Source organism: Chiloscyllium plagiosum, unplaced genomic scaffold (genome assembly GCF_037043375.1).
Source record: "Chiloscyllium plagiosum isolate Xiang-an unplaced genomic scaffold, Cpla_swu_hap1 HiC_scaffold_48, whole genome shotgun sequence".
Taxonomy (NCBI): Eukaryota; Metazoa; Chordata; class Chondrichthyes; order Orectolobiformes; family Hemiscylliidae; genus Chiloscyllium; species Chiloscyllium plagiosum.
The window spans coordinates 17,342,818-17,363,879 of NW_028270186.1; the positions used below are offsets into that span (position 1 = coordinate 17,342,818).

General features: G+C 52.8%; 1 protein-coding gene across 1 annotated transcript in view; it reads right to left on the reverse strand.

Annotated features, from left to right (window-relative positions):
• Positions 1-16,124: 16,124 nt before the first annotated feature.
• The window catches only part of LOC122546716 (prominin-2-like), a 77,930-nt gene continuing 72,992 nt past the window's right edge, over positions 16,125-21,062 (reverse strand). Inside the window, exon 25 of the mRNA XM_087984365.1 lies at positions 16,125-17,166. Within this exon, the coding sequence (XP_087840491.1) occupies positions 17,163-17,166 (4 nt within the window). The 3' untranslated portion in view covers positions 16,125-17,162. The remainder of the gene's footprint in view (positions 17,167-21,062) is intronic.

Genomic DNA, 21,062 nt, shown 5'->3' on the forward strand with positions numbered 1-21,062 from the left:
AGGCAGAAAGCAAACCAGCACCTGTACATGCACAGTCACACTCACACAAATACACACTCCACAAACGTTTGCCTGTACACACATTGTCACTCTCTCACACACTCAAACACACACACACACAATCACATTGTGCGTATTGAGTCATTCACAGAAACAACCACAAACATTTGCCTGTACATACACACATTTGCCCGCACACACACACACACACACACACACACACAGAGTCATTCATACAGACATTTGCCTGACACACACGCATACACACACACATTTGCCTGTACATGCACAGACAAACGCTCACCCACAAACATTTGCCTGTACACACACGCAAACATCTGCCTATATCTACACACAAACATCTGCCCGTACCTACACACATTTGCCTCCACACACACACAGTCATTCACACAAATACTTGTCTGTACAAATACAAACATTTGCCTGTACCTACACACATACACAAACACAGAGTCATTCACACAAACACTTGCCTGTACACACACAAACATTTGCCTGTATCTACACACACATTTTCCTACACACACAGTCACTCACTCTCTCTCTCTCGCATACACACACACACACACACACAAAGTCATTGACACAAACACTTGCCTGTATATACACAGTATTCCTCACTCACACACAGATACAGTCCCATACATATCGTCATTTGCTCACACACACATACAATCGCCTGGACACACAAACACACAGACATCTGGGCTCGCACCCACACACTCTTAGCCCGAGTCAGTGGCAGCGTTTCAGTCCTAACTGAGTGATATAAAATCCTGGGCAGGGCAGCTGTAATCGTATTTCATTTCCCAACAACGTGGGTGATTTTCAGTCGGTACGGTTGAAGGAGTAAACTCCAATAGAATTTCCTGGCGGTTTTGGTCTCAAGCTGTACCATGATCGTTAATGGGTTGCAGTCAGTACAGACTGTGGCCTCTATACCAGTTGTGGAAATATACCTCAAACGTGTTTGAGAGCTGAGGCTTTTCATCTTGGCCGTTGAGTACCATCACTGAGGTTTATTTTGATTCTTGGACAGTTACCTGATCGGTCTCTCTCTCTCTCTTCCAGGTTCACTTTGCTGGAGAAGATTAGCCCCCTCAAATCGTAAGCTATCATAAATGCTGTTGCAGGTTTGAAGCTACAGTGCTAAAATGGCTTTTCGGCTTTTGAAAGGGCAGTTAGACCTTCCTCAGTCTGCACTACCTCTCTGATCTGTCTGCCGGAGTTCCGCGAGTGGCGAATGGACTGAAGTTTGGGGCAAAGTTTCAGGCCAATCTACACTTTCCTGAGAGCCTGACGATTTCCTGTTTCATCGCAGGAGCGGGAAACCGCGTTTCTACCCCCCCCCCCCCCGCCGTACCTTCGGCCAACACTCGCTCTGATCCGCAATGCATCCTGGGTAAATCCCTCCGCATCTCACGGAGTCTAAAATGGCTTGGGGCTGTGGGCGATTTCCTGTTGGTATGGTTGACAGAGTAAACTCCAATGGAATTTTCAACTGGCGATCTTAAGTTGCCCCCCGAGTGGGTGTAACCCTTCTGGAGTCATGAATAGGAGAGGGTGGGGGGGTGGCGAGGGAGCGTCGGAGATCTGGGACGACACGTGACTCCAGATCCATGGTAAACCTGGAACGGTTCTGAAGGTGCCTTCCGAAATGCTGTAACAGGTCAGTCCCGTTGCGCTATGCAGTGGAGGGTCTGCTGAGGCACTGCTGCTCTGGAACAGCCTCCCTTACCTGAGCATCCCAGGAAAAGAGGGCCATGTTTGTGATGGACGAAGAGTTGTGGGCAAATGTCGAAAGGATGAGATACGTCTGCACCAGATAGCATATGTCCTGCAAGTCTCATTAACCACACATCAATACTCACTAGTGTTAACTAATGCAATTTCCTGAACAAAACATATTGATTGTGCAGTGTTTAATATTTTAGTTGAGTCAATACTGTGTATATTAGGAATTTAGGAAACTGTAACAAACCGTGAATGCTGATTGCAAGGTTACCAGGATTGAGCTGACCTTGGGCTCTCTCTTAATCAAGACCGTGATTTATGGATTTTGGATTCGCCCGTGCCAATCGATGATGAGCATCCGCTGAATTTCCGCCCCGTCGCCGATCTCCGTCGGTCCCCAGCTCGGGCTGCATTTGCGTTGCACCTCAGCCGCCTCGAGTCTGCAGCCCAGAGGGAGGCCCTTCAGCCCATCGGGTCTGCGTCAATCGATTCCAATCCCTGTTTCGCCACCACTTGGCCCATAGCCTTGGCATCGCGGGCACCCATCTCAATCCTTTTTCCATCCTTCTCCTCCTCCCGCCTCTCGCCACCAGTCTCTGGGTAAAAACCGTAATTCCCCACGTCTCCCCTCGGAAACTCCCTTTCCCTAAGTCTATTCAACCACCACTCCCCTTCAGGGATGTGCAGGTTAGGATGGATTGGCCGTGCTAAATTACCGATAGTGCTCAGGGATGTGTAGGTTAGGGTGGATTGGATGTGCTAAATTACCCATAGTGCTCAGGGATGTGTAGGTTAGGGTGGATTGGCTGTGCTAAATTACCAATAATGCTCAGGGATGTGTAGGTTAGGCCGGATTGGCCATGCTAAATTACCCATAGTGCTCAGAGATGTGCAGTTTAGGGTGGATTGGCCGTGCTAAATTACCCATAGTGTTCAGGGATGTGCAGGTTAGGGTGGATTGGCCATGCTAAATTACCCATAGTGTTCAGGGATGTGCAGGTTCGGGTGGACTGGCCATGCTAAATTACCCACAGTGTTCAGGGATGTGCAGGATAGGGTGGATTGGCCGTGCTAAATTACCCATAGTGCTCAGGGATGTGCAGGTTAGGGTGGATTGGCCGTGCTAAATTACCCATAGTGCTCAGGGATGTGCAGGTTAGGGTGGATTGGCCGTGCTAAATTACCCATAGTGCTCAGGGATGTGCAGGTTAGGGTGGATTGGCCGTGCTAAATTACCCATAGTGCTCAGGGATGTGCAGGTTAGGGTGGATTGGCCGTGCTAAATTACCCATAGTGCTCAGGGATGTGCAAGTTAGAGTGGATTGGCCATGCTAAATTACCCATAGTGCTCAGGGATGTGCAGATTAGGGGTGGACTGGCCATGCTAAATTACCCACAGTGTTCAGGGATGTGCAGGATAGGGTGGATTAGTCTTGCTAATTTGTCCCATAGTGTTCAGTGATGTGCAGGTTAGGGTGGATTGGCCGTGCTAAATTACCCATAGTGTTCAGGGATGTGTGAGTTAGAGTGGATTGGCCATGTTAAATTGCCCATAGTGCTCAGGGATGTGTGAGTTAGGGTGGTTTGGCCATGCCATATTACCCATAGTGTTCAGGGATGTGCAGGTTAGGGTGGATTGGCAATGCCAAATTAGCCATAGTGTTCAGGGATGTGCAGGTTAGGGTGGATTGGCCATGCTAAATTACCCATAGTGTTCAGGGATGTGCAGGTTAGGGTGGATTGGCCATGCTAAATTACCCATAGTGCTCAGGGATGTGCAGGTTAGGGTGGATTGGCCATGCTAAATTACCCATAGTGCTCAGGGATGTGCAGGTTAGGGTGGTTTGGCCATGCCATATTACCCATAGTGTTCAGGGATGTGCAGGTTAGGGTGGATTGGCAATGCAAAATTAGCCACAGTGTTCAGGGATGGGCAGGTTAGGGTGGATTGGCCATGCTAAATTACCCATAGTGCTCAGGGATGTGCAGGTTAGGGTGGATTGGCCGTGCTAAATTACCCATAGTGTTCAGGGATGTGTGAGTTAGAGTGGATAGGCCATGTTAAATTGCCCATAGTACCCAGGGATGTGCAGATTAGGGGAGGATTGGCCATGCTAAATTACCCATAGTGTTCAGGGATGTGTGAGTTAGAGTGAATTGGCCATGTTAAATTGCCCATAGTACCCAGGGATGTGCAGGTTAGGGTGGATTGGCCGTGCTAAATTGCCCATAGTGTTCAGGGATGTGCAGGTTAGGGTGGATTGGCCGTGCTAAATTACCCATAGTGTTCAGGGAAGTGCAGAATAGGGTGGATTGGCCATGCTAAATTACCCATAGTGTTCAGGGATGTGCAGGTTAGGGTGGATTGGCCGTGCTAAATTACCCATAGTGCTCAGGGATGTGCAGGTTAGGGTGGATTGGCCATGCTAAATTACCCATAGTGCTCAGGGATGTGCAGGTTAGAGTGGATTGGCCATGCTAAATTACCCATAGTGCTCAGGGGTGCGCAGGTTAGGTGCTTGAGTCAGGGGTAAATGTAGGGGACTGGGTTTGGGTGGGATGCTCTTCGGAGGGTCGGTGTGGACTTGTTGGGCCGAAGGGCTGGTTTCCACCCTGTAAGGCTTCTAATCCTTCAATCTCAGTCTCCTCCGCTCTCAGAGAAGCAATTCCCAGTCTGTCTCAATCTCTCTTCAAGACCTGAAACACTCCAGCCCCCACGAGGCAACATCCTGGTCAATCTCCCGCTCCAGTGAAATGCACATAGAACGCCGGGAGAATTGGTGCCGAAACGTCGGATCGAATCGGAGAATATCTAGACCTTTAATCTAATGCTGTTCTAAGTGGTGGGCTGTGAGGTCAGATTTGACCAGTCATTGGAGGGAGTGGGGCATTCGAAGGAGATGCAAGCATTCCCTCACCCCTCCAAAAGGGTTTATATGGAGGGTGCTCTCAATCTTAGAGACATCCACCAACCTCCTCTCTCTCCCCCCTGCAGGCCGGTCTATGTTCCAAGGGTAGAGTAAGGGACGCAATCTCAGGAGAAGAGTTTGAGCTACAATGGACTGAATAAGACACAACGGTAATGTGAGCTGGGTTGGATTTGAAGGGAACAGCGGAGGGAGTTATAAATTGGAAGGTGCGGCAATTCTGGATCAAGACCTGGTCAGATCCCGACAGGAATTACTGAGTCCAGCTCGTGTTCCCACACTCCCGGGAGGATGTGAGGGGTCTCGAGAGGATGCAGTGAGAGATTGACCAGAACAGGACCGGGGGTTGAGGGATTGTAACCACAGTTGGAGACACGAGGGGTGTTCTCCAACAAACAAAGAAGGTTGAGAATGGTGGGGGGGTTCATATTGATAGAGGATTACAGAGGTGGGGATGCAGCACCATTCGCGACTGCTCAGGTACTGAAGCAGCATGTTCAAATGCAACAAGATCTGGGCAATATCCAGGCTGGGGCCGACAAGTGACAAGTAACATTCATGGCACACAAATGCCTGGGGGTTACCGTCTCCAACAAGAGAGAATCTTACCATCACCCCCTTGACATTCAATGGTGTTACCATCACTGAATCCCCCCCCCCCACTATCAACATCCTGGGGGTTACCATCTCCAACAAGAGAGAATCTAACCATCACCCCCTTGACATTCAATGGTGTTACCATCACTGAATCCCCCCCATTATCAACATCCTGGGGGTTACCATCTCCAACAAGAGAGAATCTAACCATCACCCCCTTGATGTTCAATGGTGTTACCATCACTGAATCCCGCCCCCCCCTCACCCCCACTATCAACATCCTGGGGGTTACCGTCTCCAACAAGAGAGAGTCTAACCATCACCCCCATGATGTTCAATGGTGTTACCATCACTGAATCCCCCCCCCCACTATCAACATCCTGGGGGTTACCATCTCCAACAAGAGAGAATCTAACCATCGCGATTTTGACATTCAATGGTGTTACCGTCACTGAATCCCCCCCCCCCCAACTATCAACATCCTGGGGGTTACCATCTCCAACAAGAGAGAATCTAACCATCGCCCCCTTGACGGTCAATGGTGTTACCATCACTGAATCCCCCCACTATCAACATCCTGGAGGTTACCATTGACCAGAAACTGAACTGGACCAGCCCCATATAAACACAGCGGCTACAAGAGCAGCTCAGAGGCTGGGAATCCTGCAGCGAGTAACTCCCCTCCTGACCCCCCCCAAAGCCTGACCCCACCATCGACAAGGCCCAAGTCAGGAGGGGGTGAGGGAATACTCCCCACTTGCCCGGGATGGTGGTGGGGGGGGGGGGCAGCTCCAACAACACTCGAGAAGCTCGACACCATCCAGGGACAAAGCAGCCCCCGCTCGATTGTCCCCACACCCACAAACACATCCTTACACCACATGGACGGCAACAGTTCAAGAAGTCAGCTCACCCCCCACTTTCTCAAGGGGGCAGTTTGAGGGGAAGGGGGTAATAAATGCTGGGCCGAACAAATCATGCAAAGAAAACGGTGTCATTGCTGCTTGTGGGATCTTGCTGTGCATATATTGGATGCTCCCCATCACCTTCCTTTCACAGCATCTGCATTTCTTGAAGATTGGCTGGAGGGAGCACCGAGAGGTACGGGGCTTTGCTACACAAACGCAGAGATTCTCATCTTTTCAATGGGATGGTGGCTGAAGTCTGAATATTCAGCTTTGAATTCAGTGACAAACCCAAATAATACGAGGTTGGGGAACGTGGGTGGGCGGGGGTGGCTTCATTCAACGTTACAGACTTGGAATTGTGTTTATATGCACGTGTGCGTGTGTCCACGCATGTGTGTGTGTGCGTGTGTGACTCTGTATATGTGTGTTGTGTGACTGTGTGTGTGTCTTGTGTTTCTGACTGTGTGTGTGTGACCGTGTGTGTGTCTGTGTGAGAGACTGTATGTGTGTGTATGCATGTGACTGTCTGTCTGTGAGTGTGTGTGTGTATGACTGTGCCTGTGTGTCTGAGTGTGTGAGACTTTGCATATGACTGTGCGTGTGTGTGTCTGTGAGAGTGTGTGTGACTGTGTGTGCATGACTCTGTGTGAGAGAGATTGTGTGTGTCTGTGAGTGTGCGTATGACTGTTTGTGTGTGTGTGACTGTGTCTGTAAGATTGTGTGTGTGTGACTGCGTGCGTGTGTTTATGACTATATGTATGTCTGTGAGTGAGTGCAAGACTGTGCGTGTGTCCGACTGTGTGTGACAGTGTGTGTGTGCGAGAGTGTGTGTCTGTGTGTGTGTGATACTGTGTGTCTGTGATACTGTGTGTCTGTGTTTGTGAGAGAGAGAGTGTGTCTGTGTGAGTGTGTGTCTGAGACTGTGTGTCTGTGTGAGTGTCTGTGAGAGAGTGTGTGTGTTTGTGAGAGAGAGTGTGTGTCTGTGAGTGTGTGTGTCTGTGAGAGTGTGTGTCTGTGAGTGTGTGTGTGTATGACTGTGTGTGTGTCTGTGAGAGTGTGTGTGTGTGTACGACTGAGTGTGTGCCTGTCTGTGAGAGACAGAGAGTGTGTGTATGTGTGCGTGTTAGCGTGTGACTGTGCTAAGCAGTGGAAGCTGATGAGAACTTTCCGTTGAAAGGCATCAGTCCAAAGCGTCCCTTAACTGAGTGCAAATTGCTGGCTAGCGCCTGGGGGTACATTGGCCTCACTGTGCCAGGGGGACAGGCTGATGGAGGTGAATATAACACACACTGCTCTGACCGAGGCTGCTCACACTCTCACTCTGTGGGGGTGAAATGTTCACTTCACACCATTCCTTCCCAATCTCCGAAGCTCCGTCCCAAACCCAATCCTGGGGTCCTTGGCACGGATACCCACATCCCGAGGTTTGTCGGCTTCCCATTGGCATTGGCAGGGAAGATGGGGTTGATAATCAGGGGAGGGGGAGGGGGTTTGATTCAAGGTAAAGCGACTGGAGGCACAGAGGGGAATTTCAGAACGAGCCTTTCAGGGTGAAGGGATCTTGGAACCCCCCTGCATGAGAAGCACAAGTTAGCTGGCCGCTCTGAAGACGCCGTGGAGGGATTTAGACAAAGGGAGCAAGCCAAGGGCTGGCAACACGCACACGCGCACACAGCCACACTCACACACACAGTCACACACACAGACACACACACAGACACACACAGCCACACTCACACACACAGTCACACACACACACACTCATAGCCACACACTCACAGCGTCACACAGACACACTCACACACAGACACACACACTCTCTCACACAGACACAGACACTCACTCACAGCCACACTCACACACACTCACTCACAGCCACACTCACACACAGCCAGACACACACACAGCCAGACACACACACAGCCAGACACACACACAGCCAGACACACACACACTCACTCACAGTAACACACACACACACACAGGCAGACACACACACACACAGTAACACACACACACTCACTCTCAGCCACACTCTCACACAGACAGACACACACACACTCACTCACTGTAACACACACACACAGGCAGACACACACACAGGCAGACACAGACACACCCACATCACTCACAGCCACACACTCACACACAGGCACACACTCACAGCCACACACTCACACCATCACACACAGACACACTCACTCATAGACACACACTCACACAGACACTCACTCACAGCCACACTTACACACACTTACTCACAGCCACACACACTCACTCCCAGCCACACTCACACAGTCACACACAGACACACACAGATTCACTCACAGCCACACTCACATACACACACTCTCTCTCACACACATACACACAGGCACCCACACACTTCACACACAGACACAGACACACACAGTCACATATACTCTCACAGAGACACAGTCACTCACACTGAGTCACACAGACACACAGTCACACACACACAGACACTCTCACAGAGACACAGTCACAAACTGGGTCTCACACACACTCTTACAGACACACAGTCATATACAAACAGACACACAAACTCACACACAGTCATACACACTCTCACAGACACAGTCATACACACACAGTCTCTCTCATACACACTCTTAGATACACAGTCACACACACAGTCATACACACTCAGATACAAGTCATACACAGTCTCACTCACACATAATGTCACACACAAACATAGAGTCTCTCTCACACAGTCTCACACATAGTCTTTCTCACACACAGAGTCTTTCTCAGTCTCTCACACAGTCTCTCTCACACAGTCACACACTCTGAGTCATACACAGTCATACACACACTCAGACACAAGTCATACACACACACACAGTCTCACTCACACATAGTCTCTCTCACAGTCTCTCACACACACAGTCTCACACACACAGAGTCTCTCTCACGCACACACTCTAAGATATACAGTCACACACACTGAGTCATGCACACACACTCAGACACAGGTCATACACACACAGTCTCATTCACACAATGTCACACACATACGTAGAGTCTCTCTCTCAGTCTCTCATATACACACACACACAGTCTCTCACACACGCAGAGTCACAAACACACAGTGTCTCACACGCACTGAGTCACACACACAGTGTCTCACACGCACTGAGTCACACACACACAGTGTCTCATACGCACTGAGTCACACACACAGTGTCTCACACGCACTGAGTCACACACACAGTGTCTCACACGCACTGAGTCACACACAGTGTCTCACGCACTGAGTCACACACACACACTGTCTCACACGCACTGAGTCACACACACAGTGTCTCACGCACTGAGTCACACACACACACTGTCTCACACGCACTGAGTCACACACACAGTGTCTCACACGCACTGAGTCTCACACACACACACACACACACAGTGTCTCACACACACACACAGTGTCTCACACGCACTGAGTCACACACACAGTGTCTCACACACACTGAGTCACACACACACACACAGTGTCTCACACGCACTGAGTCACACACACACACACAGTGTCTCACACGCACTGAGTCACACACACAGTGTTTCACACGCACTGAGTCACACACACACAGTGTCTCACACACACTGAGTCACACACACAGTGTCTCACACGCACTGAGTCACACAAACACACACACACTGTCTCACACACACTGAGTCACACACACACAGTGTTTCACACGCACTGAGTCACACACTCACGTAGTGTCTCATACGCACTGAGTCACACCCACACAGTGTCTCACACGCACTGAGTCACACACACACACACTGTCTCACACGCACTGAGTCACACACACACAGTGTCTCACACGCACTGAGTCACACACACACACACTGTCTCACACGCACTGAGTCACACACACACACACTGTCTCACACGCACTGAGTCACACACACAGTGTCTCACGCACTGAGTCACACACACACACTGTCTCACACGCACTGAGTCACACACACAGTGTCTCACACGCACTGAGTCTCACACACACACACAGTGTCTCACACGCACTGAGTCACACACACACACAGTGTCTCACACACACTGAGTCACACACACACAGTGTCTCACACGCACTGAGTCACACACACACACAGTGTCTCACACGCACTGAGTCACACACACACAGTGTCTCACACGCACTGAGTCACACACACAGTGTTTCACACGCACTGAGTCACACACACAGTGTCTCACACACACTGAGTCACACACACAGTGTCTCACACGCACTGAGTCACACAAACAGTGTCTCACACGCACTGAGTCTCACACACACACACAGTGTCTCACACGCACTGAGTCACACACACACACAGTGTCTCACACACACTGAGTCACACACACACAGTGTCTCACACGCACTGAGTCACACACACACACAGTGTCTCACACGCACTGAGTCACACACACACAGTGTCTCACACGCACTGAGTCACACACACAGTGTTTCACACGCACTGAGTCACACACACAGTGTCTCACACACACTGAGTCACACACACAGTGTCTCACACGCACTGAGTCACACAAACACACACACACTGTCTCACACACACTGAGTCACACACACACACAGTGTTTCACACGCACTGAGTCACACACTCACATAGTGTCTCATACGCACTGAGTCACACACACACAGTGTCTCACACGCACTGAGTCACACACACACACAGTGTCTCACACGCACTGAGTCACACACACACACACACTGTCTCACACGCACTGAGTCACACACACACAGTGTCTCACACGCACTGAGTCACACACACATTGTCTCACACGCACTGAGTCACACACACAGTGTCTCACACGCACTGAGTCACACACACAGTGTCTCACACGCACTGAGTCACACACACAGTGTCTCACACGCACTGAGTCACACACACACACAGTGTCTCATACACACTGAGTCACACACACACACTGTCTCACACGCACTGAGTCACACACACAGTGTCTCACACGCACTGAGCCACACACACACACAGTCTCACATGCACTGAGTCATACACTCACACAGTGTCTCACACGCACTGAGCCACACACACACAGTGTCTCACACGCACTGAGCCACACACACACAAACACACAGTGTTTCACACGCACTGAGTCACACACTCACACAGTGTCTCACACGCACTGAGTCACACACTCACACAGTGTCTCACACGCACTGAGCCACACATACACACACAAACACACAGTGTATCACACGCACTGAGTCATACACTCACACAGTGTCTCACACGCACTGAGTCACACAGACACAGTCTCTTACACGCACTGAGTCTCACACACACACAGTCAGACAGAGGGAGAGACAGGACGGAGAGACAGCACAGACATGAGGGGAAGAACGGCCCCTCTCCCAGAAGCGCCGGGAGCGAATTGAAGTCACCGGTTTCGGAGAGCGAGGGGGAAGAGGGGAAAGATAAAGACGGCTTGGGTTGCCACTTTAGATGGGGGCGGAGGCCTTTCACAGAGTGCTAATGAGGGAATGACTGCGTAACCCGAGGAGCCTCCAGACTGTTATCGCTCTGGAGATGGAGGCCCCTTAATTTAATCACAGCGATGCTTCACCACGGTACAGCCTGCCTCTGCGTGTCCAGCTGCTGGGCTTTAATAGACTCGGCCAGAGTTAATTATTGAACAGGCCCGTCCTCACCGTATGAGTAAGCATTTTGCAGGATCCAAAGCACAGAGTACGCAAATCGATAACGGCATCTGTTCTGGGCACCCTGCCCTGTCAGTGGTGTGATCGGTCACAGTCACATATACTCTCTCAGAGACTCACAGTCACTCACACTGAGTCACACAGACACACACACACACAGACACACACACACACAGTCACACACACACAGTCACACATACACATTACAACGGGGTGATTCGAGCATCGTCAAGTTCCAATCCTAGCCCCCACTCACTCCCCCCGACGTTCGTTTCGCAACTTATTTAAAAGTGAGGGAGGGAGGGCTTACCCCCCCCCCCCACCCCACCCCAATTGTGGGTGAGGCAGGGGAGCAGCCAGGATATCGAGACTCAAGGGGGAGCCCACAGCTTCAAGGATAAAGGACTGAGACAAACAGATAATTCTCTCAGAGACGTAAAGTACGGAAACAGACCCTTCGGCCCAACCTATCTCCTAACCTCATCCAGTCCCACCTGCCAGCACCCGGCCCATATCCCTCCAAACCCTTCCTATTCATATACCCATCCAAATGCCCCTTAAATGTAGCAATTGTACCAGCCTCCACCACTTCCTCTGGCAGCTCTTTCCATACACGTACCACCCTCTGTGTGAAAAAGTTGCCCCTTAGCTCGCTTTTATATCTTTCCCCTCTCACCCTAAACCTATGCCCCTCTAGTTCTGGACTCCTCCACCCCAGAGAAAAGACCTTGTCTATTTACCCTGTCCATGCCCCCTCATGATTTTGTAAACCTCTATAAGGTCACCCCTCAGCCTCCGACGCTCCAGGGAAAACAGCCCCAGCCTGTTCAGCCTCTCCCTGTAGCTCAAACCCTCCAACATCCTTGTCAATCTTTCCTGAACCCTTTCAAGTTTCCCAACACCTTTCCTGTAAAAGCAGCCCCTTGTTCCAGACGTTCCTACGAGAGAGGATACCCTTTCCACACCCGCGTGACCGCGTTCCCCTCGGGATTGTTGTCAGAAGCCCATGCCTGCCATTTGTCCCATCACAGGCCGTGCTAGCCCACCCAAAACACCGTCCACCCTCTCTGTGTCTATCTCTGTCTCTCTGTGTCTCTCTCTCTGTCTCGCTCTCTCTGTGTCTCTTGTTCTGTCTCTCTCCCGCTCTCTGTGTCTCACTCTGTGTCTCTCTCCCGCTCTCTGTGCCTCACTCTGTGTCTCACTCTGTGTCTCACTCTGTGTCTCACTCCCGCACTCTGTGTCTCACTCTGTGTCTCTCACCCGCACTCTGTGTCTCACTCTGTGTCTCACTCTGTGTCTCACTCTGTGTCTCTCTCCCGCACTCTGTGTCTCACGCTGTGTCTCACTCTGTGTCTCACTCTGTGTCTCACTCTGTGTCTCACTCTGTGTCTCTCTCCCGCACTCTGTGTCTCACGCTGTGTCTCACTCTGTGTCTCTCTGTGTCTCACTCTGTGTCTCTCTCCCGCACTCTGTGTCTCACGCTGTGTCTCACTCTGTGTCTCACTCTGTGTCTCACTCTGTGTCTCTCTCCCGCACTCTGTGTCTCACTCTGTGTCTCTCTGTGTCTCACTCTGTGTCTCACTCTGTGTCTCACTCTGTGTCTCTCACCCGCTCTCTGTGTCTCACGCTGTGTCTCACTCTGTGTCTCTCTGTGTCTCACTCTGTGTCTCTCTCCCGCACTCTGTGTCTCACTCTGTGTCTCACTCTGTGTCTCACTCTGTGTCTCTCACCCGCTCTCTGTGTCTCACGCTGTGTCTCACTCTGTGTCTCTCTGTGTCTCACTCTGTGTCTCTCTCCCGCACTCTGTGTCTCACGCTGTGTCTCACTCTGTGTCTCTCTGTGTCTCACTCTGTGTCTCTCTCCCGCACTCTGTGTCTCACTCTGTGTCTCTCTGTGTCTCACTTTGTGTCTCTCTCCTGCACTCTGTGTCTCACGCTGTGTCTCACTCTGTGTCTCTCTGTGTCTCACTCTGTGTCTCTCTCCCGCACTCTGTGTCTCACGCTGTATCTCACTCTGTGTCTCTCTGTGTCTCACTCTGGTGTCTCTCCCGCACTCTGTGTCTCACGCTGTGTCTCACTCTGTGTCTCTCTGTGTCTCACTCTGTGTCTCTCTCCCGCACTCTGTGTCTCACGCTGTGTCTCACTCTGTGTCTCACTCTGTGTCTCACTCTGTGTCTCACTCTGTGTCTCTCTCCCGCACTCTGTGTCTCACTCTGTGTCTCTCTGTGTCTCACTCTGTGTCTCACTCTGTGTCTCACTCTGTGTCTCTCACCCGCTCTCTGTGTCTCACGCTGTGTCTCACTCTGTGTCTCTCTGTGTCTCACTCTGTGTCTCTCTCCCGCACTCTGTGTCTCACTCTGTGTCTCACTCTGTGTCTCACTCTGTGTCTCTCACCCGCTCTCTGTGTCTCACGCTGTGTCTCACTCTGTGTCTCTCTGTGTCTCACTCTGTGTCTCTCTCCCGCACTCTGTGTCTCACGCTGTGTCTCACTCTGTGTCTCTCTGTGTCTCACTCTGTGTCTCTCTCCCGCACTCTGTGTCTCACTCTGTGTCTCTCTGTGTCTCACTTTGTGTCTCTCTCCTGCACTCTGTGTCTCACGCTGTGTCTCACTCTGTGTCTCTCTGTGTCTCACTCTGTGTCTCTCTCCCGCACTCTGTGTCTCACTCTGTGTCTCACTCTGTGTCTCACTCTGTGTCTCTCTCCCGCACTCTGTGTCTCACGCTGTGTCTCACTCTGTGTCTCTCTGTGTCACTCTGTGTCTCACTCTGTGTCTCACTCTGTGTCTCTCTCCCGCACTCTGTGTCTCACGCTGTGTCTCACTCTGTGTCACTCTGTGTCTCACTCTGTGTCTCACTCTGTGTCTCACTCTGTGTCTCACGCTGTGTCTCACTCTGTGTCACTCTGTGTCTCACTCTGTGTCTCACTCTGTGTCTCTCTCCCGCACTCTGTGTCTCACGCTGTGTCTCACTCTGTGTCTCACTCTGTGTCTCTCTCCCGCACTCTGTGTCTCACGCTGTGTCTCACTCTGTGTCTCTCTGTGTCTCACTCTGTGTCTCTCTCCCGCACTCTGTGTCTCACTCTGTGTCTCACTCTGTGTCTCTCTGTGTCTCACGCTGTGTCTCACTCTGTGTCTCACTCTGTATCTCTCACCCGCTCTCTGTGTCTCACTCTGTGTCTCACTCTGTGTCTCTGCCCCCACCAGGAGTCCCAACTTCAGCCGACATTCTGAGGCAGCGCGTTCCGGATCCCAACTTGCGTCTCCCTCACTCCTTTCCCCATCACCTTCCACGAATGAGGAACCAAAGAGAAAGGGAAGGCAGCAGCTTTCAGGCCATTCGGCCCACTCCACCTCCTGCTACCGTCAAGGGTTTGAACTGATTACAACCATGTTCTGTCCGTCATTCACATCATGTTGCAGCTGTTAGGCCACTGTTGGGAATATTGTGTGCGATTCTGGTCTCCTTCCTATCGGAAAGATGTTGTGAAACTGGAAAGGGTTCAGAAAAGGTTTACAAGGGTTTTGGAGGGTTTTAAGCTATAGGCTGGGGCTGTTTTCCCTGGAGCGCGGAGGCTGAGGGGTGACCTTATAGAGGTTTATAAAATCATGAGGGGGCATGGATAGGGTAACTAGACAAGGTCTTTTCCCTGGGGTGGGGGAGTCCAGAACTAGAGGGGCATAGGTTTAGGGTGAGAGGGGAAAGATATAAAAGGGAGGGGCAACTTTTTCACACAGAGGGTGGTACGTGTATGGAATGAGCTGCCAGAGGAAGTGGTGGAGGCTGGTACAATTGCAACATTTAAGAGGCATTTGGATGGGTATATGAATAGGAAGGGTTTGGAGGGATATGGGCCGGGTGCTGGCAGGTGGGACTAGATTGGGTTGGGATATCTGGTCGGCATGGACGGGTTGGACCGAAGGGTCTGTTTCCGCACTCTCTGACTCCACGGCCCTCGACTCCACCGCGGATCAAATACGTGTCTGAGTGGGCCTGGAATATTTTCTCTGACTGGGGCGAGAGAGAGCACGCCAACACAGTCTTTAAAAAAGAAAACCAGCACAGTCCTGAACTGGAGGTTACCACCCAGTGCCTGACGATAGCGTCGACGGAAAAGCAGATAGGAAGAGGTTAGCATCCAGAACGCGCTGCCTCAGAATGTAGGCCGAAGACATAGGAGGACGAAAAGAGAGAGAGAGAGAGAGAGGGACCCCGATTCACAAGGGGAAACACAGTCGATTTATTCCCGACAATCGGAATGAGTTACCATTCGCAACACAGGCGTCGGCGCGAGAGGGTGAATCCTCGGCATTCCCAAATCCGCGGAGGAGGAGGATTTGGGAATACCCCGAGGGGTTGGCGCGAGAAATAAGTAGAAATCCTCCCAACAGGATGCAGATTGAGGTATCCCTCTCTCTCTCTCTCTCGCCACGGCACTTCGGAGCGTTGTGGTCTGGAGTCACGTGTAGGACCCGGAGAAAAAGAGGCACAATTCCCGGGATGGGTCTGACAGTCCAGGGCAGGTCTCGCTCTCTCTCACGTACTGAGCTCCATTCCAGACTTATCCCAACTCCCGCGGCGGGAACGGAACCCATTCCCCCAGGAAGCGGGCCGCGCCGGACGCCGTGGCTCCTCCTCTCTCGCCCACGCTCCGGGGAAATCTGACGGCCGGTTGCGGAGAAGCGGGATCGTCGGGGGGGGGGGGGGTTTGGGTGGGGGGGGGTGGGGGTGGGGAGAGTGTGAGATTCACTCCGGCAGAGTCGGCGGGAATCCGGAAGCTATTCCAGACAGCCCCCAGACAATGGGAAGCCGATTCGTAACCCGAGAGAAATCGATGGGAATCCGGGATTCGGATGTGAAACGGGAAGCAGGCACGGATTCGGTGGGAATCTGCGGGTCATTCCAGATGGGAATCCGGGAGTAATTCCTGAGGGGGGTCGGGGAGACTCTGGAGTCCGGACGTATCGTGCTGGAAACAGTGGGAATCCAGTAATTCCCAGGAATGAGTGGGGGATTCAGGACGGCTGGGGAAGCCATCCCATCCCGGAATGGGTCCTGAGAGAGCGGGATTTGCTGTGGATCAGTGCAGACACTGTGGAAACAAGGGGCCAGGAGGACTGAAGCAAAAAGACAGAGCAGCATTCCAGGCAACTCAGAAGCAGGCAGTTCAAAGGCAGGAAGTCTGCACTGTCCCAAAGCCGCCTGGCATTCCACTGGGGAACGCTGGGAGTCATGGAGCAGAGGCCGGAGGTGGTTACCTGGGGGAGAATGAGAGACAAGGATATCAGAGCTCGGACAGTGCACGGTAACAACAGCTCAGTCACAGCGAGAGCAGCGTTTTACCCCGGGGGCCTGGCCCATCACTAGGGCAACGGCACCGCGTTCTCAAAGGGGACCAACTGTGGGTCAGCTCCAGGCCCAGTCGGGGGCAACATCAGCAACAGCAGAGAGCACTCTGTCACACACACTGACCCACTCTGTCACACACACTGACCCGCTCTGTCACACACTGACCCGCTCTGTCACACACACTGACCCGCTCTGTCACACACACTGACCCGCTCTGTCACACACTGACCCGCTCTGTCACACACACTGACCCGCTCTGTCACACACACTGACCCACTCTGTCACACACACTGACCCGCTCTGTCACACACTGACCCGCTCTGTCACACACACTGACCCACTCTGTCACACACACTGACCCGCTCTGTCACACACACTGACCCGCTCTGTCACACACTGACCCGCTCTGTCACACACATTGACCCGCTCTGTCACACACTGACCCGCTCTGTCACACACTGACCCGCTCTGTCACACACATTGACCCGCTCTGTCACACACTGACCCGCTCTGTCACACACACTGACCCGCTCTGTCACACACACTGACCCGCTCTGACACACACTGACCCGCTCTGTCACACACACTGACCCACTCTGTCACACACTGACCCGCTCTGTCACACACACTGACCTGCTCTGTCACACACACTGACCCGCTCTGTCACACACACTGACCCGCTCTGTCACACACACTGACCCGCTCTGTCACACACACTGACCCGCTCTGTCACACACTGACCCGCTCTGTCACACACACTGACCCGCTCTGTCACACACACTGACCCGCGCTGTCACACACTGACCCACTCTGTCTCACACACTGACACGCTCTGTCACACACTGACCTGCTCTGTCTCACACACTGACACGCTCTGTCACACACACTGACCCGCTCTGTCTCACACACTGACCCGCTCTGTCACACACACTGACCCGCTCTGTCACACACACTGACCCACTCTGTCACACACACTGACCCGCTTTGTCACACACTGACCCGCTCTGTCACACACACTGACCCGCTCTGTCACACACACTGACCCGCTCTGTCACACACACTGACCCGCTCTGTCACACACACTGACCCGCTTTGTCACACACTGACCCGCTCTGTCTCACACACTGACCCGCTCTGTCACACACACTGACCCGCTCTGTCACACACACTGACCCACTCTGTCACACACACTGACCCGCTTTGTCACACACTGACCCGCTCTGTCACACACACTGACCCGCTCTGTCACACACACTGACCCGCTCTGTCACACACACTGACCCGCTCTGTCACACACACTGATCCACTCCGCCACACACTTACCCACGCTGTCACACACTGACCCACTCTGTCTCACACACTGACACGCTCTGTCACTCACTGACCCGCTCTGTCACACACTGACCCGCTCTGTCTCACACACTGACCCGCTCTGTCACACACTGACCCGCTCTGTCACACACACTGACCCACGCTGTCACACACTGACCCGCTCTGTCACACACTGACCCGCTCTGTCACACACTGACCCGCTCTGTCACACACTGACCCGCTCTGTCACACACACTGACCCACTCTGTCACACACACTGACCCGCTCTGTCACACACTGACCCACTCTGTCACACACACTGACCCGCTCTGTCACACACACTGACCCGCTCTGTCACACACTGACCCGCTCTGTCACACACACTGACCCGCTCTGTCACACACACTGACCCACTCTGTCACACACACTGACCCGCTCTGTCACACACACTGACCCGCTCTGTCACACACTGACCCGCTCTGTCACACACACTGACCCGCTCTGTCACACACACTGACCCGCTCTGTCACACACTGACCCACTCTGTCACACACACTGACCCGCTCTGTCACACACTGACCCGCTCTGTCACACACACTGACCCGCTTTGTCACACACACTGACCCGCTCTGACACACACTGACCCGCTCTGTCACACACACTGACCCGCTCTGTCACACACACTGACCCGCTCTGTCACACACTGACCCGCTCTGTCACACACTGACCCGCTCTGTCACACACTGACCCGCTCTGTCACACACACTGACCCGCTCTGTCACACACACTGACCCGCTCTGTCACACACTGACCCGCTCTGTCACACACTGACCCGCTCTGTCACACACTGACCCGCTCTGTCACACACACTGACCCGCTCTGTCACACACTGACCCGCTCTGTCACACACACTGACCCGCTCTGTCACACACTGACCCGCTCTGTCACACACTGACCCGCTCTGTCACACACACTGACCCGCTCTGTCACACACTGACCCGCTCTGTCACACACTGACCCGCTCTGTCACACACAATGACCCGCTCTGTCACACACACTGACCCGCTCTGTCACACACACTGATCCACTCCGTCACACACTTACCCACGCTGTCACACACTGACCCAAGCTGTCACACAACACACTGACCCGCTCTGTTACACACACTGACCCGCTCTGTCACACATTGACCCGCTCTGTCACACAGTGACCCGCTCTGTCACACAGTGACCCGCTCTGTCACACAGTGACCCGCTCTGTCACACACACTGACCCACGCTGTCACACACTGACCCGCTCTGTCACACACTGACCCGCTCTGTCACACACACTGACCCACTCTGTCACACATTGACATGCTCTGTCACACACTGACCCACTCTGTCACACACACTGACCCGCTCTGTCACACACACTGACCCGCTCTGTCACACACTGACCCGCTCTGTCACACACTGACCCGCTCTGTCACACACACTGACCCGCTCTGTCACACACTGACCCGCTCTGTCACACACACTGACCCGCGCTGTCACACACTGACCCACTCTGTCTCACACACTGACACGCTCTGTCACACACTGACCTGCTCTGTCTCACACACTGACATGCTCTGTCACACACACTGACACGCTCTGTCACACACTGACCCGCTCTGTCTCACACACTGACCTGCTCTGTCACACACACTGACCCGCTCTGTCACACACACTGACCCGCTCTGTCACACACACTGACCCGCTCTGTCACACACACTGACCCGCTCTGTCACACACACTGACCCGCGCTGTCACACACTGACCCGCTCTGTCACACACACTGACCCGCTCTGTCACACACACTGACCCGCTCTGTCACACACACTGACCCGCGCTGTCACACACTGACCCGCTCTGTCACACACTGACCCGCTCTGTCACACACACTGACCCGCTCTGTCACACACACTGACCTGCTCTGTCACACACACTGACCCACGCTGTCACACACTGACCCGCTCTGTCACACACTGACCCGCTCTGTCACACACACTGACCCGCTCTGTCACACACTGACCCGCTCTGTCACACACACTGACCCGCTCTGTCACACACTAACCCGCTCTGTCACACACTGACCCGCTCTGTCACACACACTGACCCGCTCTGTCACACACTGACCCGCTCTGTCACACACACTGACCCGCTCTGTCACACACTGACCCGTTCTGTCACACACACTGACCCGCTCTGTCACACACACTGACCCGCTCTGTCACACACTGACCCGCTCTGTCACACACACTGACCCGCGCTGTCACACACACTGACCCGCTCTGTCACACACACTGACCCGCTCTGTCACACACACTGACCCGCTCTGTCACACATTGACCCGCTCTGTCACACACACTGACTCGCTCTGTCACACACTGACTCGCTCTGTCACACACACTGACCCGCTCTGTCACACACTGACCCACTCTGTCACACACGCTGACCCCCTCTGTCACACA